This window comes from Carassius gibelio, chromosome B15 (genome assembly GCF_023724105.1).
Source record: "Carassius gibelio isolate Cgi1373 ecotype wild population from Czech Republic chromosome B15, carGib1.2-hapl.c, whole genome shotgun sequence".
Lineage (NCBI taxonomy): Eukaryota > Metazoa > Chordata > Actinopteri > Cypriniformes > Cyprinidae > Carassius > Carassius gibelio.
The window spans coordinates 14,988,844-15,016,163 of record NC_068410.1 but is presented as its reverse complement, the minus strand read 5'-3'; the positions used below and the strand labels follow the sequence as shown (position 1 = coordinate 15,016,163).

The following is a 27,320-nucleotide window of genomic DNA, read 5'->3' as shown; positions in this document are numbered from 1 at the left end:
TTTGAGCAGAATAAATACACAGCAATTTCTCCCTCGAGGGCTTATCATACCTGGAGAGTATGATGAAACCTCCTGCAATATGGCGTCTCATTTTTTTTCCCTAGAAACCCAAGATATTTGTTGAAAATCAAGTAGAATGTACAATGACGACCACGGGGTTCAGGTTTTACACACTTTATTCCTAAAACATTGGCTGCACCATCCATAGCGGCACACAGTTGTATGTACACATTTATATACACACACAATTCTCTAAATCTGTGATATAAAATATATAATCCGACAATGTACCTCTTGTCCTCTTATTTGAACACATTAAATTGCTGTACAGGAATTCTGTAGCTATAGCCTATCTTAAAGTCCCCACCACACAAAGGTAAGAACGTGAGCTCCAGTATACTTCATCTGTACACTGTGACAGTAAAAACTGTGGAGAAAATATTTCTCTAAATATTCCTCTAAAAGCCACCTACAGCGAATTCACTTGTCGGTTCTGTAATTAAGACAATTACATACATGACAAACCATTTTCAATTCATTTAGGAAGGCAATATGCAGCTTCCTGTCTTTATATAATATAAAAGATTAAGAAAGTACACATTTAAAAACGTACAATAAATAAGATATATGCAGGCATTTCAACAGGATAAAACCTGACCCAAACGGCACTTTCAGGCCATTATCAGGACTTTGAGTTCATTGAGATGGACACTTGGCATGAACTGGGCAGCCTGGCCTTGCTGTAAGTGCGCTGTCTGATTGAAGTGGCTTTGCCCAGCCTGCGGCGGCAGTGCAGTGATGCGGTGTCTGTTGTGAGAAATCACGGCAACACTTGTGCAGAAGCCCCTAATTTGTTAGAGCATGTTCATTATGAAGTTGTGCATTTGGTTGAGCACAACAAAGTGCACGGGCAGACAAGAGCGCCGGTCCTGAGTCGCTGGGTCACAGGTCAGCCATGACAAGGCGTTATACTGTTCCAGCACAAATCTGCAAAAACAACAAATGTGTATCAAATCCTTTATTCATCTAAAAATGTGGATAGTTTATCTAAAAATGACAATTATTTCATTAAATAAACCTGCACATGTCATTCCAAACACATAAGACTTATGATACTTAAAATATTTGGGTCTACATTTAAGATCGGTGTATTTGAATTGCATATAAAATTTCCATCCATTTGAATTCCACAATTTTACCATAAACTAATCAACTTATTGTGGTGTAGCTATATATGTCAAACACATACATAAATGAAAGAGGTAAGATTTCTGCACTCAGCACAAAATATACAGTAGTTCAAAATAATAGCAGTACAATGTGACTAACCAGAATAATCAAGGTTTTTAGTATATTTTTTATTGCTACGTGGCAAACAAGTTACCAGTAGGTTCAGTAGATTGTCAGAAAACAAACAAGACCCAGCATTCATGATATGCACGCTCTTAAGGCTGTGCAATTGGGCAATTAGTTGAATTAGTTGAAAGGGGTGTGTTCAAAAAAATAGCAGTGTCTACCTTTGACTGTACTAACTCAAAACTATTTTGTACAAACATTTTTTCTTTCTGGGATTTAGCAATCCTGTGAATCACTAAACTAATATTTAGTTGTATGACCACAGTTTTTTAAAACTGCTTGACATCTGTGTGGCATGGAGTCAACCAACTTGTGGCACCTCTCAGCTGTTATTCCACTCCATGATTCTTTAACAACATTCCACAATTCATTCACATTTCTTTGTTTTGCTTCAGAAACAGCATTTTTGATATCACCCCACAAGTTCTCAATTGGATTAAGGTCTGGAGATTGGGCTGGCCACTCCATAACATTAATTTTGTTGGTTTGGAACCAAGACTTTGCCCGTTTACTAGTGTGTTTTGGGTCATTGTCTTGTTGAAACAACCATTTCAAGGGCATGTCCTCTTCAGCATAGGGCAACATGACCTCTTCAAGTATTTTAACATATGCAAACTGATCCATGATCCCTGGTATGCGATAAATAGGCCCAACACCATAGTAGGAGAAACATGCCCATATCATGATGCTTGCACCTCCATGTTTCACTGTCTTCACTGTGTACTGTGGCTTGAATTCAGAGTTTGGGGGTCGTCTCACAAACTGCCTGTGGCCCTTGGACCCAAAAAGAACAATTTTACTCTCATCAGTCCACAAAATGTTCCTCCATTTCTCTTTAGGCCAGTTGATGTGTTCTTTGGCAAATTGTAACCTCTTCTGCACATGCCTTTTTTTAACAGAGGGACTTTGCGGGGGATTCTTGAAAATAGATTAGCTTCACACAGACGTCTTCTAACTGTCACAGTACTTACAGGTAACTCCAGACTGTCTTTGATCATCCTGGAGGTGATCATTGGCTGAGCCTTTGCCATTCTGGTTATTCTTCTATCCATTTTGATGGTTGTCTTCCGTTTTCTTCCACGTCTCTCTGGTTTTGCTCTCCATTTTAAGGCATTGGAGATCATTTTAGCTGAACAGCCTATCATTTTTTGCACCTCTTTATAGGTTTTCCCCTCTCTAATCAACTTTTTAATCAAAGTACGCTGTTCTTCTGAACAATGTCTTGAACGACCCATTTTCCTCAGCTTTCAAATGCATGTTCAACAAGTGTTGGCTTCATCCTTAAATAGGGGCCACCTGATTCACACCTGTTTCTTCACAAAATTGATGACCTCAGTGATTGAATGCCACACTGCTATTTTTTTGAACACACCCCTTTCAACTAATTCAACTAATTGCCCAATTGCACAGCCTTAAGAGTGTGCATATCATGAATGCTGGGTCTTGTTTGTTTTCTGAGAATCTACTGAACCTACTGGTAACTTGTTTGCCACGTAGCAATAAAAAAATATACGAAAAACCTTGATTATTCTGGTTAGTCACATTGTACTGCTATTATTTTGAACAATACTGTATATATTTTACAAAATCACATTATTTGTGCTGATTCTAAGAAATCTGAATAAAATCATTTTGCAAATGCATTTATTCAAACTGCTTAGAATAAGCATAAATTCATTCACTAAGAATTTTTTTTAAAAAGCATTCCAAATTATTTTAAATGATTTAAAAAATTTTTTAAAAGACACCTCCATTGAAAGTCCATTTCATTAAAACTTTGACATTTCAAAAAAGTTCATAATTTTTTTTTTGTAAAAGTACAATTAAGTGGTTTCAGTCTCCTGAAGAGAGACAATCTCTTTCTAAACCGATTTAAATTAGACTTTCGCTCATATATTAACAATGATCAATGTGTATATCTTCAGCTTCTGTTGAGCATATTTGTTGAGATTTGAGATTAGAGGCCTAAATTAAACCTAAGCAGCGGTTCTCAACAAGGGGCCTCTGCTCATTTTTTTAATTCATTTGGGTTGAAGCGTCAATGTTTTGGTGGAATGAACATTTAATGTTAGTAATGAAATCGAAAGAATAAGTAAAAATATCTTCTGTGTTTTTAAGATGAATGAAATTCCCATGGGTTTGAAACAGAATGACTGTGGGGTGAATTATTCCTTTAAATAAACAGTGTTTAATGGCTTTAAAAGAAATACTTTCTGGAAAGCGATTTATTCATAAATCAAATCCAGTCTGGAATTTATAGTAAATCAGTGGCTCTCCTTGTAACAAGTAAGAAATAGCATCAATGAGGAATTATTTCATAAGATGTACAGAAATATATTAGAGACGAGGGAGACAAGGAAGAGTGTCTGTAAGGGTTAAAGCTGATACCTGAGCACATCTGAGGTATGGCTGGAGTCCAGAGGGTGAGAGTGTTTACTGTGCAGCAACTCATCTGACTGCACTGACGAAACATTAAGGTGCAGAGAAGCCTGACAGGAAGACAAAAACATTCATTATACGACACCTCTGCAGCTCTGTTAAACAGATTAGATTGTGAAACATGATTTGGACAATAAAGCTGTAATGTATCTCTTGAGTGAAATGATTATTATATTAACTGAACAGCTTACCTTCAGGAAGAGAGGACATTGGTTCTTTGCCTGTGGGCAGGAAGACCAGAACCAGTCAGGAAGTGGGCCGGCTTTAGCCGTGGACACAAAGTAGCCCAGAGCCATGGGCTGCTGGAGGATGTTGGGAGACTCGTCGTGAGACTCCATCCTGTCTGTGCTCTGGCCCTGAGGACGGGAGAGAGAGAGAGACGGCGAGAGGGAGAATTCAGAGATATGACAAATGACTACAGCCACTTAAGAGTTATATAATAGTATGGATAAAATTCAAAATTATTTCTCATTACTCCTAAACTTAGTTTAGATTTCTATTCCAAATAAACACTGTTCTTTTAAACCTTCTATTCATCATACAATCATCAAAAAAATATTAACCAGCAAAACTTCAGGCCATTTTTTGAGCACCAAATTAGCATATTAGAATTATTTGTGAAGAATCATGTGACACTGAAGAATAATGATGCCGCAAATTCTGCAGTACGTCACAGGAATAAAATTAATTTAAAAAAATAGTATTTAACTGTATTTTTAACAAATAAATGCAGCCTTATTAAACATAAGAGACTTCTTTCAGAAATATTGAGCATTATATGCGGAGCGAATCCGTTTACCTTGCTGCCGTCTCCTCCGTGGTGGTAATGTGAGCCTGGCGACTGTACCGGGGAGGTGGTGGGAGAGTTGGGTAGGATGTTAATGAGATCAGGATCAACCAGGTCGTTCTCCGCCAGCAGGTCTAAGATCCCATCCATGCCGCCCATGCCATCTGTGACATCTGCAAACACAGTGAGAACATATATTAGCCTGCTATACACAAGCAATAAGCAGAAGTGTTTGGTGGGTTGGATGTGAAAGTGTCTGACCGTTGTTGGGATTGAAGGCCTGGAGGCCTGCAGAAGTGGGGAACACGAGGATGTGAGTGCAGGAGGTGTCCTGAGGAGTGTTTAACTGCGACTGCATGTTCAGGGTCGTGTTGCGGCCAAACACAGAGCCCGTGGACACGGAGTCTATGGAGAGACAGAACAAGGAAGGGAAGATGATGGACTTTCATCAAATATTCAAAAGGTTCTAAAGGTCTGAAAGGATACAACGAACAAAGGATAGAACAACCGCTCCGTGTGAAAGCGCCACATTAATTACCTGGCATGATGACAAAGGAAGCCTGTGGTTCCATGGCGACTAGACAGGTACTGAGGATGCTGGGACTGTCCGCGGCAGAGATGCCACACATCCTGCACATTTCCTTCAGTCGTCTGCTGAGAGACTGCAAGTTTCGCCTACTCAACATAATACTCCAATCTGATTGGAGTCAAAACAGCAGTTAGATCAATAACAAAAGGCACATAATGCCAAACACTTGGAATAATTGCAAAACCTACCACGTAGCTCCCCGTGACCTATCCTTCCGAGCCTGCCAATCACAATGCGCCAAGGAAGTGATGTCATCTGTACGAGGCCCAGGCACCATTCCCAAAGCTTCTGGAGGCCCTGTCGTCGTGCAGAGCCCTTTTTCCTCCGAGCTCTGTGTGAAAACACACAAACGCTCCAGTTAAAAACAGAGGCCCGGGCTTGAGCAAACCAAGTCAAAGAAAGAGAACTCTTGAGTGCTCACCGGTTGGGTACGTCGATGCTGATGATGCAGGTTTCCAGCAGCTCTCCGTACTGGTCTGTGCATGAAGCCAGGAGCCACCTCTGGTCATGTGACAGGCAGTAGGCCACAAACAGCACGTTGTATTTCTGGGCAGCCTCTCCAAAAGTCTCACCCAGCTCTGTCTGTTTGTCCTTCACTGGTGCCAGGACGAACGGCGGTGCGTAGAGATGTAAACACTCCGGTCTCTGAGGAGGGCAAGGACCAAGAGGTCAAAACTATGATTTATTACACCTTATGTATGAAAACTGCACAACCAATCTTTTTTCTGGAAAATGATTTGTGTGTAATCTCAGGTTCAAGCTTCTTTTTTGATGCCACACACCCCAAAAAGAGATGATCCTTTAGAAAAACTTTGTTTTAAAATAAGGCAGATATACGCTACTGGTCAAAAGCTCAAGAAACCTCTCTTATTGTGAATGCTGTAAAGTTTAGGGTGCAAACTTTCGAATGATAATGTCTATTTTCTTGTAAAAAAGTTTCATTCTGTGACCAATAAGAATACAAACTTTTTTTACAGAACATAATATTAAAATAATTGTCATTTTTTAAATAATATTTAATTATTTATATAAAAAAATAAAAACATATACAGTCCATACGGAAAGCATTCACAGTGCATCACTTTTTCCACATTTTATGTTACATCCTACAGCTCAAATTTGAGTGTACATGTGATTTTTTTGTTTTTGTATTTAATAAATTTGCAAAGATTTCAAACATGCTTTTTTTCACATTGTCATCATGGGATATCGTTTGTAGGATTTTGAGGAAAATAATGAATTTAATCCATTTTGAAATAAGGGCCTAAAGTGAAGAGCTGGGAATACTTTCCAGATGCACTGTAAAATATCACAAATACGACCCATTCATTATTAATATATTTTTTTTCCATCTGAACTTTATCACAGACCTTCTAGTACTGCCTTTGAGCCCCTAATTACATTTTTAAAAAGAATGAAAGAAACTGAAATAATAAAAAAAAAAAAGCCTTTGTCTAAGATATTGGCAATTATTCGAAGTACCTCTTTGCTCTGTAGTGCAGTGTCAATGGCCAGGCCGGGGCCGAAGCCTGTTAGCGTTTTGACGTTAGTGGAGGTTGCCAGACGCCGTCTGCACTGAGTGTAAACTGAGAAAGCCAGAGACTTCAGATGCTGTGCATATATATGGCTCTCCTCACTCCAGACCGGCTGCAGTAAGTACTGGCTGGGTATAATCTGGCAGAAGAAAACAGGATGTTTAGAGCCAAGCAATGTGACGTTTAGAGTCAGAAATCACAGATCAGATGGGTTCTTACTTGGACATATACGGCATTCCTGATGTGAGAGGGAAGAGACTGAAGCATCTCTAGATAACAGCGAAGAAGACCCATTGTCCACACACTGGAATTGCCACCTTGGCCTGTCTCCTCATAGCTGAACGGGTTTACGATGTAGATCACTATAGCGGGAGGATAGGTGACAGCATGGGAGTCTCCGTCAGTTGGCACCCCAACCTTCTCTCTCTCCATTGTGCTGTGAGGCAGATAAACCACAGATCAGAGATCACATCTGAGAAAATCAGTAACAAGTTTGTTTGGATGTGAAAGTTGGTACCTCTCTGCAGGCTCAGACTGCACCTGAGGTTGGCTGGTGGCCGATGTGCCATCCCCCAGAGTTCCTGCACTCGGCTGGCTGGACTGCAAGCCCCCGAAAGGAGGCAGTGAGTTGGGCTTGGAAGACGGCATGGTGCCTATGCCCTGAGAGCAGGAGGAAGAGGTGGTGGATGTGGTGCTGGTAGTGTTAGAGGTGCTGTTGGTGGATGGGGCTGCGCTTTGAGCTGCCGTTACAGGGCTGTCAGAGCTGGAAGTTTGCGTAGAGCTGGTTGGGTTTCGCTGGGAAAGCAGTGAGCTGTCTAAAGACTGGGATGCCAGAATGGATGCTGAAGAGATAAGAAATAGTATTAGACCGTTGCATATACCTTGTCCACACAACATCATAATTTGATTGTGCACATACCCAAGTCGTGACGGCACACTTGTGCGTAGAATTTGAGCTTGTTAAACACCTCGCTGCTGCTGTTGATGGTTTTTGGGAGCCAGTCAGAGAGAGTCTGGTCCGTGAGTCCTTTGGATCCAATATCGCTCACCGTCACAATGCCATCAGCGTGAGACTTGGCGATGGGCCTGTGCTGACCGAGCCTACAGGACTGTTGAACAATAATAAATCATGTCAGGTCAATTTTATTTGTATAGTGCTTTCACAATAAATGTTGTTTTAAAGCAACTTTACTGAAAACCAAGAAATTCATAGATTCATATAATGGTTTCATATAATTAATATAATTCATATAATAGTTTTACACAAGTGTACTTTACAAATGCGGATAATGTTGAACATAGTATATATTATTATGCAAAATACACCAAATAAAAGCACAAATCAGATTGCGAGTTCATAACTGAGCACATTCTAACCTCATATACAGCTGTCAAATCTCTGAAGAAAGTTCTGGCTCCATTAAGCAGGGCTTCATTGTCAGGACACACCACCATGTATCCGATATCCCGCTGAGAGCTGTAGGGGTCCAGAAGAAGCTTCTCCCAGTATGGCAGAGCAAAAGGAGACAGCACCACAAAGTCATACTCATTACCCACCAGTAAGGTGGGGATGGGGAGGGGCTCTGGAGATTCATCTGTGCCTGAGAGAAAAGAGTTGTGTTAATATGCCTCTATCATATATAAATGATGCAGAGGATGGTGTGTGTTGAGTCATGCCTACCGTACGATCCCCTGCCAGCCATCTTGTGGAACTGCTGCCAGGTGAGGGGGCCCTGGACTCCCCAAGAGCGCACAGACCTCTTCTTCTGGATGGTGTCCTGCAGGACAGGCTGCAGTGACAGCAGCATCCTCAGCACGTCCTGGGAGAACAGCATGTTCATATCGAAAGCTGCAAGGACACAGAGAGAAGTGTTTTACAAACACCAGATTTGGCTTCAAATAGATTGACTCATAAACCCATTTAGTTTGAGAAAGCGGTCTGCATGAAATGAAAATTCTCAATATCTGTTTACATATAACTGGATAGTCCTGGCGACACATGCTGGACTTCTCCAATCATTTCATCCTTTTCTTAAAATCGAATGCCAAGCTCATATTCTGCTCGCCTTCATCCATTCAAAAACTCATGGACCGAACCAAATCCTGCATCTTTGGTCGGATTCAGGTCACAAATATGGAACAATTCATCTGTGACATGTCCACATAATCTTTAATATTTGCCAATTCTTGATGATAGAAATGCATAAACACAGTAACTTCTTGAACAAGAACATGGACATCAAAACATGCAAACTTTATTTTAAAGTCATAATGAACAGTTAGCTTATTTAGAAAGATATTGATGCATTCCTCTGTGTTGGTTTATGATTTACCTTATAAATCTGATAGAATGGTGGACATTGTTCCCAGATGAACGTTATAAGCAAGACTCACAACTAGGGCTGGGCGATAAAACGATAACGGTAATTATCGCTATATACTTTTCCTTGATAAAACGATAACAAGAGCTTGTTAAAAGTTAAATATAATGTTTATATGACAAAGGCAGAATGAAACCGCGCTACTCTTATTTAATCTTTCAATCTACAAATCTTCATCATTTACCAAGGATTCACTGTAGAAACAAGTGCACCAAATTATATTTTTAATGTAGACATGTATTAAAGTAGTAATCAAATATATTTACTGTATTTTTGTGTTTGTGCAGTTGTACTAAATATATTTAGACTACTGTTTTTCATACAAACACCTGGTATTGAGGTTTTAGCTGTGGTTTTTATGATCTAAATATATGATACTATAGAAGAACAACAGTTAATTTTAATAACACTCAAACAGACAGAATAATAACATTTCACCATATTAAATATTAGTTATCATTTTTTTACAGATGTTACTGCTTTTGACAAACAAATTGACATCTGCATGCGAACTCAAGGCACTACTGTCACCTAAAGCTACTATCAAACCATTTCTAAGAGACAAAAAAAGAAAAAGAAAATGTAATATTATTAATACTGCAGCCTGCACTGCAAAACTGTGCTGAAGGTACACAAAGTTCATGATTTTTTTTATCACTCAATGCAAAAAATAAGACATTGTTTGTTATATTAAGCTATTATTAATTTAAATTATTTTTAGTCATCTTGTGGACCCCGGCTCTTTGGTGTTGAACCATTGCTAAAAACCTTGCACTGAATGAGCAGTGTAAAAGTAAAAGAATAAAAAAAAAATAAAAAATAAAAAAAACGAGGAAGTCTCACCATTGCGTTTGGCCCAGTGGTGCAAAGAGGAGCTCTTGACCAGCGTCTCATCGACTTTTCCTCCAGACATGTTGTCCATGAACTGTCTGCCGTGCTCCAGAGCCAAGTAGCAGTCACTGTAATAGTCCCTCTCCTCCAGGCGCATGGGGGGCTTGAGACTGGTGCTGGGATGTTCTGGCCTGATGATTGGGGAGAAGGGGTTAGTGCACAGATCCTGCAGCAGGAGGATTAGATCATCCGGGACCTGCTCTTTAATTGCCGCCCCTCTCTGAAGAGAGGCTGTGCGTACAGCCTCAAAGTGCTTCTCAGCCTCGCGTCCGGCATCCGAACCCCGTCCCATGATGTCCAGCTCGTCCTCCAGAAAGAGGCCTGCCCCGTTGCCATAGCGTCGGTTCATGACCGCGCTAAAACCGCAGGAGCAGGGGTCCATGCTTGAGTACTGCGAATCCATGTTGGGATCGCTGATGTAGACGCCCACATCCGCCCCCGTAATGTCCATGTTGCAGACGCAGATGCAACAGCTGTCAAAGTTGCAGTCCTTGAAGAGGTTCATGACCGACTCGGAGAGGATGAGGGTGACGTATAGGCTGTGAGCTTCTGGGATGGAGGGCACGGTGGCCGGCTCTACCGAATTTAGAGGTCTGCAGGTGGAGGGGGTAGAGGCGGGAGAGTAGAGGTCGGAGTTCTCGTATTTCAGCGAGCTTTGGACGCTGGCAGGGCCTCTGGGGGTGCGCGGGGTCCGGGGCGTTCGTGGCGTCGGGGCAGAGATTCGAGGGGTGGCAGGGGAGGGCAGGATGCCAGCGCCGCTGTTGCTGGGCGGGGCGCTGTTAGACATGAAGGTGTTGTGTGTCTGAGGGGTGCAGCTCTGGTCCTGCTCCACTGCACTTCCTACACTAGGGATGTTACTGTTAAAGAAAAGGAGAAAGTGTTACAAATAGTGGCTACAATATCAAACCAACTGGCATTTATTCGGATGATAAATAGTACAAGCGTACATTTCAAGACTGTGTGACAGAAGACTGTTTAGTATAAAAAAAAGGTATATTATCTAAAATGATGGCCACTTTTTGCTCATCACACAGTGGAAATCTATAGTTACCTCCTAAAATCCTCCTTAAGACAAGTTTTTAAAGTGATTCACAGCCAAACTTTCTTTAGATTCAGCATAAAAGCTGCAACATACGTCTACAGTACACTGTCTGGCCAATAGAAACAGATTAGGTAGGTATAGTAAAGTTTTTTTTTGGATGTGCGCAAGAAAGATTCAATTTACCTACAGTAGCCAACATTTGAAGTGGATCAAAAACTTAATCAAAAGTTAGTTGTAGTTAGATCTAGGCACACATCCTAAATTCTAGTTTAATGCTCTGGACACATTCCTCAATTAAGGCAGCACTATCATTAATACTGAATGTCTATTTTGGGATGGCAGCTGCTTGGACCATAAACAGCAGAGAAGAGTGTGCTCTGCGCTTGTTAAAAACCTGACCTACTTACTTACCCCCACCTGCTAAATATGCACAACCCCCCCCCCCCCACTCCTCCTAAATAAGGTAAATCAATCTGTTTAAAAGCCTTTTAGGCTTCCATACATGCCAACAAGCTGATGAAAGCTTGAATAACTCAATGTCTCATTAAAGGTTTGTTTGTTGCAAAAGAACAATCAACACTGTGAAACACTCAAATCTGTTAGGGATGAAGAAAATCCCTGATTTCTTGGCTGTTGTACCTGTCCTTGTTGAGGAAGGTCATGGCTGCCATCGGATGCAGCATCTCCAGTTTGCCGACTGTCCAGCTGGGCCGGTACACACACTCTTCTGGAAGCTTGATGGGAAGCATACACTGGCTGGGCAGCATCTTCAGAGGGGCGTAAAGGGAGCAGCCGACGAGCGCTTGGCAGGACTCTGGTTTAAACACGTAGGAGAAGTCCTGAAGATACGATAAAGAAAGAGTCTTGTGTCACAAAATACCTCTTCCTGAAAACATCCCTGGGAATCGACAGCAGTAATTAAGTCCTACCTTAATCTCTGAGGGTTTGGGGCTGCAGAAACCCTCCTCCACCTCCATCTTGAAGTTCCCGCTGATGGCCCCATCCAGGAGAGAAAGGCCAGCTGCTGATTCTGTATTGCCCATGTTTATAGGAGAGTAGCCCATGATGATGTGCTGCTCCAGTGACGGAGGGGTTGGGAACATCTGGTGCAGGTCAGCAGAGCCTAGATCAATAAACACAATGAAGGAACAGAATTTTGGCACTACAAACAGAAAATAGGTAACAGATGCTTGCCATTAACGTCTCAGTCTGTGACGACTTGTGCAGCACTAAAACAGTTTTTGTGTAACAAAATAGTATTTCCTAATAAAAATAAAAAACATAAAAAGCTAATTTTTTTTAAACTGTTACAATCAATCATTACAGCAGTTACTGTTATAGTTAATCATTAATATTTTGAAACTGCTTTTATTTTAATATTTTCAGTTTTATTCTAATTTACGTTTTAGTAATTTTGCTATATGAAGTTTTGTACTTTAAGTTCTAAAATTTTTAAAATAAATAAAGCAAAAGCAACTCTTTTCCAAGCTTTGCATCTAATACTTATATTCTGATATTCTAATATTTAAATTCATTTAATGTTTAAATGATATTTATAATATCCAATATATAAGGCATTTCTACAAATTTAACAGCATAAAGTTCAAAATTCCTAATTTCTCTATGGATAATGAGATCTCATTCTGACATATTCTAAACCAAAGTGCTCACACACTCCCAGTAACAGTTATTAAAACACATGTTTCAGTAATGATGCAGATTCAGCAGGGGTCATGAATTGAGGCACATACAAGGCAGGGGGTCTGGCGCTGCAGGTTTTGGTTCTTTCCCTCCAAATCTTTCCTCTGCTCCACCAGCAGCTCTCCTGGATCCAGGCTGTTTGGAGGAAGACAAATAAATGCTCACTTTGATTGCTCTACTGTTTCCCCTAGTTCAGCAAATAAAGAACTTTATGACCACCTAAAAGTTTTTCTAATGAAGCAGGAGATCATTAGAAAATTTGGCTTCAATTTGAATATCGCCGTATCCAACAGATTCATAACTGCTGGAGCTTCACAAATGTGATTCATAACAAAACGTGGATTATGATGTTATGCTTTAGTTAAGTTAGGACCTCTAGCATTCTCACTTTCCACATGACAGGTAGCTGGCGAGCTCATACGAGTACTAACCGTCAGGTCATCCTCGTCAGAGTTAAAGAGGTTGTCCAGGTCATTAATGGACACGACCAGATCTGTCTCATGAATCAAGCTGGTGGTAGGAAGTGGTTTACTGCCACCTGACCCCTGGGCATCTGTGTGAAAAGAGGTGTTCAAGACAACCCTCAGAAACATTTCCAGAAACAATGAATTCGTTTTTTTTTTTATCAATTTAGGAAATAATACTCACCATCAGAGGATAACCCACTGCCATCATCCCTCTAAAACAAAATGAAAATGAAAAATAAATAAGACTTCTCACTTTGAGAAACCCAACCACATAACATTTTTGGATGAAAATCACTGCCAGACCTTATTTTTCTTCCCGATCTCCCTCTCGGCTCCAGGCTTTTTGTCTTTATCAGAGAAAGTAAACTCCTCGTCTCCTTCCACAAAAGCATAAGGATCAGATTCCCGCTCCTGGTCTCCATCGCACACAGCTGCAGAGAAATGCTGGTTTTTCTTTTGCTCGTACATCTTCACCAGTTCTTCCGACACTTTCAGAGGCCTTTTGGAGGAGGACATAAACCTGCAAAAATCACCCCAAACAATGTTACCTCTCTAGTTAGAAAAAAATAAATAAAATAATAATAATACAATAATAAAAAAAAACAATAATAACCGATCAGTTACATCACTACTACTTTTTGTATTTTACCATGATAGCTTAATAGTTTAATGTGAATGTGACAAATGCAACACTTTTTAATATTAATAGAACTAAAAGCTTTAGACAGACCAATAACTGTAGTTTACTTTATGAAATTAGTACTTTAATACATCCCAATGTTAATTTAATGTTTTTAATAAATATGTAATTTAACTTTTTTTTTTTCATTGTAAAATCTAAAACATGCATATATTTTTATAATAGAATGCCACATCTCAATAAATAGATTTAGATAATAATAAAAATGATGGTTATAAACCTGCCCTATGGCCAGCCAAAGCCACTAAATCAAAACATCAAGTGTGTAGCCAAAACCTGAAGTTGAACCCTCCTGACGCTGACATAGTCAGTGGTAATTGTTTCAGCAGCTGCTGACTATTTATCTGTTCATTAGGTCACACAGAGTGCACCATGATACAGGGCCAGAAGGAGGGTCCAATTTAACCTATCTGCCACTGCAATCAACTAACATTACCAATTAGTAGGACTGCCTGATGTTATTGACAACCACTGAAGCAAAACGTCTTGCAAAAGGGCCAAAGTAATGTTCTTTATAGAAGCATTACTTGCCTTTTACTTTATTAAGATGTTAAAAATCTGACCTATTCTTAGTCAAGTAAAAAAAAAAAAGCTTCCTTTTTTAAAAAGGCAAGGACATGTTTTGAACAGCAATTAAATGTTTTTTTTATGAGGATCCATTTCGCCTGCCAAACGAAAGCTGTTGGTATTCAGTTCTACAAAGCCAAATAACTTAACTTATTTTTAATTGCACTTCTCAAGGTAAAAAATGTGTTGTTGGCATTTAGTGCAATAATATCATAATCAACACCATATCACTATTTAGTGCACAAGGCTAGAGAACTCACTCTGTAACTGACACAACACCATCCTGGCCTCCGGCCCTGTTACCGTCTTCATAATGCTTGACCACAGGAAGCTGAGGTGTGTGGAAATCTGCATTCTTCCCACCAGGCACCCTAAAGTACCTCCAGGGGCTATGTGTTGTGTCCTCGTTGGGGTTTATGGCAGAGCCCACATACACAGTGGCTTCTAGGGACTCTGGGTATGGAGGTGGGCAGGGTAAGGGTAATGGGTCTAGTGGAGAATCATCAGGGGGTTTCTGGGGCACCAGGCAAGGCTCAGAGGAAGGAGGGTAGAAGTGTTGGTGCAAGGGTGAGGAGGAAGCCTTAAGGCCGTCGACCGTCTCCTCTCCGCGCTCACAAGGGTGAGGGCTGAGCGGCGGGGGCTGAGGGGAGCCAGCCATCTCATCAGCTGAGCTGTGCATCAGTGGGGTTTTGCTGGAAGTGACGTCAGCATGATGGAGGCTGGGGTAGCGGCTGTCCTCGTGGCCCTGCAGACACAGTCTGTGAACAGCATCTCCCTGCTCCATGTTGGGCTGCTCTTCACACAGAGAGTTGCGGTGGTGGAAGGGCGTCTGGGGTCTCTTCTGCTGCTTGTCTCCTTTCTCCAGCTTCTCCGCCATCTTGTGTTTGGTAGAGGGCAGAGGAGGCTGGCCAGCAGATGGAGGATGCCCTGGGGTGCTACATGCCCGCTGTTTCTGGTTCTTGAGCCTGGAATGAAAAGCGAGAGCTCAATGTCATCAGCTGGCTACATTCATACATTAATCTTTGTTAATTACAGGTCATTTGTTGCAGCGTGAGCATACCTTGAGCAACTGCACTGTGACCTCTGAGACGACTCTACAAAGTCCCAAACAGAAGCTTTGTCCGTTTCTTCCTCGCCAACTCCGTTAGACATGGTCGAAAACTTTCTCCTGCAAAAATAAACCATACTAAACCCCTGAAGTTTCTTTGTTTTTACTCAATACATTTCTCCCATTGCCAGGTAATTTGCTCTGGCTGATCAGTCAAGCTGCAAGTTTTTATATTCATACTTGTTCTGGGCTCGGTTCATATTGCACTCCTGCCAGACTCGCTCCACCATTTGGCTGGCTAGCCGGCGGGGGATCTTGCCTCCGTGATGACTGCTGCTGTCCACATTAAAGGCGCCTGACATAGCTGAGAGTTTCACCCATTTCTGGGCAGGCTGAGAAACTGCAATGGTGTGGGGGGGGGGGGGGGGGGGGGGGTCATTACAGCTAAATGTTTTGACAGCAGCAGAAAATCCAAGTGCATTGATTGTCTGGTCTTACTATGCATAATTCATAACTGAACATTTGAATACAAAAATGTTAATGTTAAAGCCATGTGAATATAGGCTTTTTACTTTTTCCACAATGGTTTTTTGATGACAAAATAATCCCTGCATCCAAAGAGCACAGATTATTTTTTATAATAGATAGATTTTTCTCTGCATCTAAAATGTAATATTATGATGTATTAAGATGAAAATACATAAATCAATCACATAGTGTTAACAACATCCATTAACTCAAACCGAAATCAAGTTACTTATGTCGAACTAAAGTGTTTTTCTTTTCTTCATTTCTTCAGAACAATCGAGAATAAAGTGGTGGTACCTGCTTGAGCCTCCTCAGGTGAAGTGGGAGGAGTCAGAGTGACTGAAGAGATGCCAGTATCTCCATGGATCATGTGACTGTGCTGAACTCCTGAGTAAGAGCTCGAGGAGGTGGAAGAGCTCACTGTAGCCACGACCGGGATGTCTGACTGGGCCACCAGCACCAGGCTGGCAGGGTACACCATCCTCACTCCAGCTGCGCCACATGAATGATTACTTGCACTCTTATTACACATTAATTGAGATGACGTTCATCTGTTCAGCTGACTTACCAACAACAACCTCGACAGCAGCCAAGGAATCGTCCTCCCAGTCGAGGTCATCCATCTTGTCGTCCGTGACCTCCTTCGTGTTGGGGCCTATGGGATAGAACTGCTTCCATTCTTCGATCAACTTCTGGGTCGGTGGATCTGACAGCTTGAAGGACTGGCCCGTCAGAGTCCCGCTCAAACCGTACGGAGAGAGGATCACTGGGGGAAAACAGGCAGTATATGAGATAACTGCAAGTGTGACACTTCCTGGTAAAGTCTCAGTTCACTTTGTGGTAACCTAAAAACATGAGAACGAGAATCGCTTAAGGCCACAAAGAAAGCCAGAAAACGAAAGTCAAGAGATCTGTCAATAATTCAGTTCACACTAGATCTGAAGCACGACAATAAGTGTCATGCAACATGTTATTAGATGTTAACATATATCTATACATCTGTATCCATGTGTTATTTTAATATCAGGATATTTTTTATATATATAGATGACATTTTATTTCAGTTTTATGATAAACATTTTTGATATTTTAAGTTCATTTATTTTAAAAAAATATAAGTTATATATATAATAACCCTGATTTAATGAATGTTTAAACTATATTTTAAAACCATGATCCATTTTCCCCCCTATGATTGTTAGATGCATAACATTTCAAAAGAAATGCATTCATTTTAAATATTTTTATTTGTAGCATTTTTAACCTCTTTCCTGTCACTCTGTTGATCAATTTAAGTTGTCCTTGCAGAATAAAACTATTTATTTCTTAAAAGTGTAGCTTTAATAGATTTGCGTGCAGTTCTTTTAAAGCTAAACGAAACTGACTGGAACACAAACGGTTGCATTATCTCCACTCCTCCTCCTACAACTTCTGAAGCTTTCCACACCTACAATTACACTTTATTCAAAACTGTGGTGAGATCTGACCTGTGCTGATACAGTGAGTTTCATGACACTTTAACACAAACCAAACACACAAGGCAAGTGAAAACTTGGCGTGTCTCAACACGTGTACGAGCAATTAAAAAAAAATATTCACAATGCTAGAGAGGTCATATAAGTTTATAATAGGCTAATTAAGCATATTGTTAGAAGCAAGAAAGATCACATTGCAGCTATAGTAAAAAAAAAAAAGCTACATTACTGGTTAATTTCCATGTAGATAAGCATTACTTGTGAGGATGTTTGGCTTCATTATTCAGGACAATAAAATATGAAGGGATAAGAAGAATAGGTGCACTTGGCATTCAACATTACTGTTTTTGCAAAAACACATAACAGGAGTCTAACATAAGCGTTAGGGCCCTTGGGGAGACAGTTAATGAACTAACACAAGCCAGACAACTGAGCACAAGCCCTGTGAACGAGCTCTGCCAAAGTCAATCTTCAACCATTAGACTGAGAACAGCTGGAATAAAAAACCAAACGAAATCAATCAATCTGTGACAGTTAGCCACTTACAATGCAGCACAACCAAGCATAAGATAAAGAGAGTTTTTTTCCTCTTAATACAAGTTAAGTCCTACAAAAACCATGGTTTTGACATCAGAGCTCAATTTGTATTTAACCTGGAATAACAGCATTTCTTAAGGTGGATTAAGGACTAACGCTGATCTAACATGGGAGAACAGGCTGAGAAGAAACACAGATGCATCTTGTTCAGGGTAAAACATACTGTTCCAAGCGTTAATGCTAGTCATAAGCTTGTGAACTCAGCACCCTGGAGGGAACGGTGGTGATGTAACAAAGCTGAAAAGCAGAGAAGTACTGAATCTGGAAAACACCTCATCAGGGCCACAGTGGGGCTACACTGAGATAATGACTGCCACGAGAGAAGCAGCGTCTCAGAGGTGTTAACTAATGTAGGACTGTGCCCTTGAGCTGAGGAGAAAACACGTGTTTGCCACCAGTCTGACTGCTGAGGCAATGACAAACCACGAAAAAAGACAACAGAACAAAGGGGAGGGCCTTTCATCTTTTCTTTTTCAACACTAAAGCGTAATATTCCCTCTCAAGTCTACTGTCATTATGTGATTCACTGTGAACACTAGACTTTCCGCTTTTTGTATATCAATACAACTGTGGCTTAATTTGAGTCAAAAAAATACAAGTCTTCAAATGAGTTAACTGCATTATTTTCATATAGACACTTAAGTCTGGTCCACATCCTGGTTCAAGTCTGGTCCAACAGGCGGGAAATGGCCATGAATGTTAAAAGTAGAGTCTAGTTGATTCTGAAATCAGAATTAGTTGAACAACTGCAACATTTATTAACACTACCTTTAAAAAAGAAAAAAAATTATTTGCAACAAAATAAATAATAGTATTGTTTACTGTTTATTATTACTGTAATTTAAGTTATTTTAAATTACAATTTAATATTACTTCTCTATTTTTCAAATTTATATGCAACTAATTTTCAGCATCATGATCATTCTGATCCCTCAGAAATTATTCTAATATGATTTTGTGCTCAAGAACAATTTCTTACTATCATCAATGTAGAAAACGGTAGTGCATTTCAAAACATTTGTGAAAACCATTTTTTTTCTTTTTTTCTGGATTCTTTAATTAATAGAAAGTTTAAAAGAACAGCATTTATTTAAAATAGCCTTCCTTTATAACATTAGAAAATGTTTACAGTTTTACAGCCACTTTTAATAAATCTAATGCATCATTGAATAAAATAATGAATTTCTTAAAAAAAAAAAAAAAACTAACTAACATCAAAGTTTTTGATAAATGTAATGCATCCTTGAACTAAGCATTAATTGTACAGCCAGAAAAAAATATATTTGAGATTTGTCCATTTAACAAATTAGTGCTATTAAAAATTTACTAAGTAAGTGTTAGATAATGGCAAATTAAATAAGTATGATACAAATATAGAATATCAACATCAACATATCAAAAAAAAAAAAAAAAAAAAAAAAAAAATTATATATATATATATATATATATATATATATATATATATATATATATATATATATATATATATATATATATATATATATATATATATATATATATATATATATATATATATATATATATATATTTTGTTAACCAACAAGGAATGATTTGTGTGTGCAACAATCTACTGATAAGCAACGCTCCTACCTTGAACCGAGCTGCTGCTCTGCTGGGCCAGAGTCAGGTGCTCCTCACTCAACAGATAGACAGGCTGGTGCTGGTTAATCTCCACGCTGGTGCACACGTTACTGTCTCCATGAACGAAGAACGTGAAGGAGCAGGACAGGTGCTCACTGCAAAGAAGGAGGAACAAATGGAGGATCACTCGAGGGTCTGGAGTTAAAGCCTGAGAGAAAGTAGCTCCCTTCCTGGAGGTCTCTGGGAATGGTGTGTTGACAGCTGAGGTCTTCACAGTGTTTTTTCAGGCTTAGTGCTCGGAGAGCTACAGTCAGTGACTGAACCTTGACCAGGAGTACTATGAAAAGGTTTAGGAAATACTACAACATTAGATGCATGAGTCTTCAACTTTGGGGTTTTATAAAGTGTTTAATTAAATCCTAGAACACATAATGGACGAATCGCACTTCTCCAAGTTAACATCTCCACACCTGTGAATGTGTGACCCAAAGGCTAGTCTAAACAGCTGTTACAGTGTAACCAAACATCCAGATGATGAGTGATCAAACTCAGGCATTCAGAAAACACCAACCGAAACCACAGTTTGTGTGTTTTTTTTTTCCAGAAGCCTAAATTCTGAAAAACTGTTTGATTCTTAAAGAGAACCTGAAATGCTTTCATAAGGGAATTAACTATGCAATGCTGTACAGCAAAAACAACAACAGTAAAATATACACAATACATTATTAATCATTAAGGATAAAAATGTACAGTTAGTCTGTGTGGGAAAACAATTATGTCATCTGCAATGCTTCATGGGAGTGGGCAGCTGCTGATGAGCTCGTCTGCCGCCATTACTGTTTCCATGGTAACAGCGGGATTTCTGCTCAGGATGCTTCTTTTGTTAATAACTCTGAAATCATACTGACTTGAGGCTTCTTCAGAAGTTTTTAATGTCAGACTGCAATGGAAATTCACCCTGTCTGACTCTCTAAATGCATGTTATTGATCTTATTTGTGAACAATTCATCAATGCATTACATTTTTGGACCTTGAACATTTAAAATATATATAAATATAAATAATGTACATCAAATTCTATGTCACTGTTTGATTTCTGTGGCAAATATTCTTATACTACAGACAAACAATGCTCTCTTTAATGGCATTTACAATCGGACTTTCTAGAACTCTACAGTGGCAGCTCTCTGTTTGCATGCCTGAACACAGAAGCTCATTCTCATTCAGAAACACCAATACAGAGAACCATCCCTTCCTGTCTTTAAGCCAACAGTGCATGCATGCTCTCACTGGAGGGATCGAGTGTTGACCCCTGGTAACACCAGAGGGTACAGCGCCAACATCACTCTGTGCAATGCACTGGACGAATAAGAGAACAAGAAAGAGAGAGAGAAATGGGGAAGCCTGCGTTCCTCAAATATCTGTCGAGCAGTGTCCTTACAACACATCTCCAGCAATCCACTACAAACCTCACACAGACCGATAGCACTCCAGCGCATATGCACTACCATTCAAAAGCTTGATGTCAGTATGATTTGTTTTAAAGTAATTAATACTTTTTAATTCATTAAAAGTTACAGTAAAGACATCTTTAGTAATAATAAAAAAGTCAAACTTTCCATTCAGCAAAAGAATCAAAAAGCAGCACAACTTTTTTCAGTATTGAACATTAGACATGTTTCTTAAGCAGCAAATCAGTGCATTAGAATGATTTCTGAAGTATCATGTGACACTTAAGACTGGAGTAATTATGCTGAATTCCGCTTTGCATCACAGGAATAAGTTAAAATAATTTTTTTTTTAATTTATTCAAATTGAAAATGCATATATGTGACCCAGGACCACAAAACCTGAGATTTAAAAATCTGACAGCTGAATAGGTATGCTTTCCATTGATGTATGGTTTGTTAGGATAGGACAACATTTGGCCGAGATACAACTATTTGAATATCTGGAATCTGAGGATGCAAAAAAAAAAAAAAAAAAAAAACATTGAGAATATCACCTTTTAAATTGTCTAAGTGAAATCCTTAGCAAGGCATATTACTAATCCAAAATTAGGTTTTGATATATTTTTACGGTAGGAAATTTACAAAATATCTTCATGGAGCATGATCTTTACTTAATAGCCAAATTACTTTTGGCATAAAAGAAAATTTGATATTTTGACCCATTCAATGCATTGCTGGCTGTTGCTACAAATATATCCTTGTTACTTAAGCCCAGTTGTGTGCTCCAAATATCAAATTTAAAATTACTTCACACTAATCCTGTTTTTTCTGTATTTTTGATCTAACATATGCAGACTTTGTAAACATAAGAGATGTTTTTTTTTTTTTTACTCCCCAAACTTTTAAACGCTAGTGTATCTTCAGAGCTCAATGTGACCTGACAGCATTAGCAGCACCTATCTGCCTTGTTTATAAAAAAAAAAAAAAAAAAAAATCACCAGAAAGCCGTGAGTACCAATGTTCATTCGGAAGAACTCTGGATGTCTGACATCTTTTTAAGCTCAGGCAGAGCTGAACAAGTGAAAGCGAAATGGTGGTTCCTGTTGACCTACCTAGTGTGAAACCGCACAGTCAGTGTTTTGTGAGAAGAGTAAGCTCTTCATTACAACTTCGACGGAGGAAGCAGCCATACTTTCCAGCTCTTGCATCCTTAACGGACACCACGTGCACCGTGCACACACACCCACAGCAGGAAGCCATATCCTCCCACCCACAGACACACCACAACACCTCTGCCCTGAGGGAACCAATGACATCTGTTCAAATGAGACAGACAATTAAACGGACCGCATCTTTTGCCCCTCCCTACGTTATTCGAAGGTTTCACTTAAGACAGGCACTTCATTAGGATGACGACATGCTCTGGTGCTACTCTCATGCAAACAAACAGAGCATCCCGGGAGGTTACGCGACAAAATCGCTGGCTTCCAGAGCAGGAGCTCTTCCTCACACAAGAATGCCAACAGCCTGATGTCACTCGTCTGCTGCGACAAACAGCGAGGATCATACTGTGAAATGCTGCAGCTTACAGCATGCATCCGCATCGCTGGGCATGAAAACACACCAGGTTATCAACAAAACGTAAACAGTTTGCGCAATGTCTCCTTTACCTTTTGTTGATGGGCTTCTCATCCTTCTCGTATGGTTTGACGAACCACTTGCCGATACGAATGAAGGATCGGTTCATGAGGCAGCGCTCCAGCAGGTTATGGATGGCTTTGAAGAGCAGCGTTCGGCACTCGTAGGTCAGGCCGCTATCCCACGAACCGTCCTCGTTACCTGTGAGACACAGAGGACTCGATTATACCCACATGCTCAACTGCTGCTGCCCCAATTAAGACCCTTCACATTACTTTGTAGTTACCCATAATGTATATGGTAAAGAAAAATGTATTACAACGTAGTTCAGACTTTTATTTTAATTTGTTTAATAATAAAAAAATTATTTTTATACAGCAATACAACTGATCAAATGTGAAAGCAAACACTTAAAAATCAAACCGACTCCGAAATGTTTAATTGTAGTCTATTTATATTTAATGTTAGGCTAGACAAAAAATTATATTAGGCAATAATGGCTAGAAATCATATCAAGTTGTACAAATGGCACACAGATGGTGTCTTTATAATTATATTCTTGGTACACAGAAAAAATATTATTCTTGCAATTATCACCCAAGTTTACAAACAATATTGCATAAATGGTCTGATAGGTGAAGATTTTGTCTACTGGCCTGAATCTCAAGATTTTAGGTTGAGCCCTGCCTATAGCTCCATCTCAGAGTGTTTGTTGTTGAAAGAGTTTTATAAGAGAACAAATAATTCAAAGAACCAGGAAATTAACCCCACTTAGATTTTTACTGACCAAGTATTGATTGAGCTATTATAGCAATAAAAGGTGGATGAGAAACAGATGTTTTATCTCCCCTCAAACTAAAACTAAAAAAAGAATTAAGCCAAGCCAGCCAATCTAAATAAGCATCGTTAACTTGTCATCATTAACCACAGTTTCCTCTTTCATATGAGAGCTGCTTAGATATATTGAGTAAGGTCTTATTTGTTATGCAAATATCAAGAAAAATAAAGTCTCAAAGTCTCACTGCAGGCACACTGAAAACCTTAAATACCTTTGCTTTGACGCAACTGTTAACAATTAATGCAGTTAGCAAACCTCAACAACTGCAATATCAATAACCGGTCTATGACTAATGTCTGGAAAAACACCTCCAGTCTAACCACCAATTTAGCTACGAAACATTCAGTATCAAGCACAGCTTTACCTCTGACAAGCAAAAGGTTGTCTCAGACTACACGCATTTCTAATGTTGTATGTATATGTTATGGTTTGGAAGGCATGTGTCAGTTTAACAAGCGAGCAGACATACATGATAGGTCATGGTGGACGAGCTCGGCAAAGTTGGGGTCGTCTCCCCACCAAAAGATCCAGAGCTCTCGCCGGCCCGGGGTCTGGTGCCTCCGCCACACGCTCAACACATCTGCCTTCAGGCAGCGACTGAAGCTGCACAGGATGGGGTCCTCCTCCGTCACCGGGAAGAGGATGGGGGACGAGGTGGGGCCCTGCCACACAAAACACTTCCATTTGATCCCGGTGAGGTCAGCCTGAAGGCAAAGAGAGAGGGAGAATGTGTTAGAAAAATCTATCATGTGGGACGGCTCAGCAAACGGTGAGAAAGCCAACAACTCCACTAGGATTAATAGGCAAAAACACAGCCAAAATGGCAATCTAAGTGTCTGATTGTGTAACTTTGATAAACGTAGACAAGTAAGAGAAGTTTTTCTGTGACTAATGCAAGGATGACGCCATCTAACACATTGTGAATCAACATATAGGCCTATTTGAAATCCACTGTCAGCATTAAACTCTGAAAAAGGTTTACTTTTGCTCAATTGAAGGGTAAGTATCTGAAAGGTTTTCTCATATGCATCATTTGCTTGTGCACTATTCATTCTACATTCATTTCATGTGCATTGATGATAAAAATAAAAACTTCTAACAAAGTTTCTTTACAAAAATCATTTTATGCAACAAAGGAAAGCATATTGTAATCTCACACAATATTTTGTGATTGAAATCGCCTTGTTCTCCCATAAATTACAGCTTTTGCAATAAACGTGTCTTGACTTTAAAATGCGTTTTCAAAAATGTTCTGATAAGATTAGCTTTAGTCACATGGGTAATAATTATGCTGAGCAACTAGTAGATGTGTTAACAGTGGTTTAAAATATAAACTGAAACCAATCATAATTTTGCTGAGAAAGCTTTTTGTTGATGTAAAATCGAGCCCCAATTCTAGAATAAGCTGCAAACAAAGATGAGATGACATTTCCATTCAAAATCTGTTCAATTTTAATAAATTCACAGTCTGGCCTGGATTAGTGTAATGTAAGTAGTTTATCCAATATGTCCATATAAATATGAACTTTTGGTACAAGAAGGAAGTGAAAAAGAGGCAGACAGGAAGCTCATCATGAAAACTCTGCACTTGTTCACAGATTACTCTACAACTATGAATTGAAGAAAGTAACGTAGGTGTATATAGGAAAATGAGACTTTTATTACCACACATTACATATAAAACGTTGAACAAGCTTTACTAGTATGACCAAGCAGATAATCAGACTAGTTCCTAACAGTAACAAAACCGAAAGCACAATCAAAGCTAAATGGCTATTATGACCTGTTCTTTCTTGACTATGTTTACAAATATCAGGAATTATAATAATGTGACATGAAGAGTAAACCCAACTTCTAGTTATCATTTTATTACCCTAGCTGGTTTATCACTGTACTTCTTTTTATTAAAAGTTTCTGAAATGTTATATGTTAAATGAGCCATTATTTAATCAAATATATATGCAAAACAATATGCATACCTTTACAGAATAGAAAGTGAAACTTTAGTTTCAAACACTTGTTTCACTCTAATAACATATTCAAGGTTTTTAACAGAGATTTCTTACTATGACTCCATAAATCAGAAGGTATTGCCAACAGCCAGAAAAACAAATATATTTTCACCGTTTAGGTATAAAATGTTAAATAAACCAAGAAAATTATATATAAACAAACACCTCTAGCTAGATATGTACACAATGAGGAAATGTAGTTATTGTGTCATTGTTTTCATTTTCCATGTAAAAAAAAAATGCTATTTTTTAAACTTGGGACAGTTAAATTTGACTTGCATAAAATGTTATGATGAAAACAATTACCTGTAAAAATAAATAAAATAAAAAGCACCCAAAACAATATTTATTTACTATAACCACTGTGTAAAAACCTTCAGAATATAGATAGGAAAAAATGTCAACTTTGGTTTATGTAAGCAAAGTGGAGATTTTTGTCTCAAAAAAAATTTTTAAAAAACTTTTTTGGATCAAATAATATATTATAATTAAATCCTACAAGCAAAGATAGACAAAATATAATAAAATAAACACTGAACCTTGAATGTTTTCTTTTCACTAATGTAAAAGAAGACATGTTCGGAAAGTAAACCATCCTATAATCTCAAAATTAGCCATTACATGAAAATGAATAATGGTTTTGCTTTTAGTGTCCTGGATTTGATTGCTGGTGTGACTCTCTCTAAAGCTGGTTTTCTCTTTAAGAGTCACTTCATGCCAACAACTTGCAGCTTGTTCCAGCCAGTTAGTTCAGCAAGTGTTTACCAACGTTAACAAACACAACCTAAATAACACAACAAAGCCGTATCTCAGTCGCCAGCCTCCGTCTACACAACACAAACACACGCCTGGATGTCTAATATTTATTTACAAATCAGCAGCGCTTTAGTTCGTATTAAAATCAACAGGCCTCTGTTTGTTTGATTGACTGGCCGGCTAAAAATGGCTTCTGGCCCTCAGTCAGTTGATCTCTTACCAGACAGAAGAGATTGGAGTGGCAGTCCTCCAAGCTCGCCCCGTTGGGTACAAAACAAGAACTCATCATCAAAGCTCAGTCCGGCGGGCCATCCTCTCTTTCAGATCCCAGGAACAGATAATGCGAGGTGGTTTGGACCGGGACTCTGTTTCTCGGACACGATCAGCAGGACGGCTTCGCGTCCAGGGAGCTAATTAGCTTAGCTCTGCTGTTACTCCGCTAGAGGTTACTCACTTACTAGGAAAAATTGCGCTAAAAACTTCCCGCACGCATTTACCATGATCCGCGATGAGATATTGTTCTCCCCCCAAGATTTGTTACATCAAACAAACTGTAATTTCAGCAGTCCGAGGGGGAAGGGAGGTGAATACAGCCCTCCCCCTTTAGCTTAGCATAGCATCGGGCTAAGCTAAGCGAGGCAGCAACAAACAGTTCAAGCCAGAAGAGTTCAGCTTCAAATTTCACTCAAAATCACTCGTTCTTTTCCAGGTCTTCGCCAGACTGTCGTCGACGACCATTCACGGAGACGCTGGTGATGGAAGTAAAAGGTTCTTGTTAAAAAGTACAGTTAAAAGAGGCTGTGCTGTGCTCAGCTGTCTCTCACTGGTTTGTTTGAATACATTGGTCGCATCCTTTAATGGCGGCCGCAGGGACACAACTCTACTCCACTCTACTGTACTGTACTCTACTCGGCTTCGAC

At 39.4% G+C, this 27,320-nt stretch overlaps 1 protein-coding gene across 1 annotated transcript; it reads right to left on the bottom strand.

Moving 5' to 3' along the window:
* Positions 1-158: 158 nt before the first annotated feature.
* Positions 159-27,320, bottom strand: LOC127972474 (mediator of RNA polymerase II transcription subunit 13-like). Its single transcript, XM_052575977.1, has 30 exons — positions 26,621-27,320; positions 24,102-24,336; positions 22,827-22,995; positions 19,715-19,860; positions 16,600-16,797; positions 16,329-16,523; positions 15,744-15,903; positions 15,516-15,623; positions 14,716-15,420; positions 13,492-13,708; positions 13,370-13,400; positions 13,153-13,274; positions 12,772-12,856; positions 11,950-12,143; positions 11,660-11,859; positions 9,931-10,835; positions 8,388-8,555; positions 8,084-8,307; positions 7,626-7,815; positions 7,224-7,548; positions 6,926-7,142; positions 6,654-6,845; positions 5,593-5,816; positions 5,360-5,502; positions 5,121-5,279; positions 4,844-4,987; positions 4,595-4,755; positions 3,987-4,151; positions 3,745-3,845; positions 159-987 (listed from the first exon to the last, which is right to left on the bottom strand). Exons 1-30 carry the CDS (start codon positions 26,687-26,689, stop codon positions 855-857), a joined length of 6,285 nt encoding a protein of 2,094 aa, XP_052431937.1. The 5' UTR covers positions 26,690-27,320; the 3' UTR covers positions 159-854.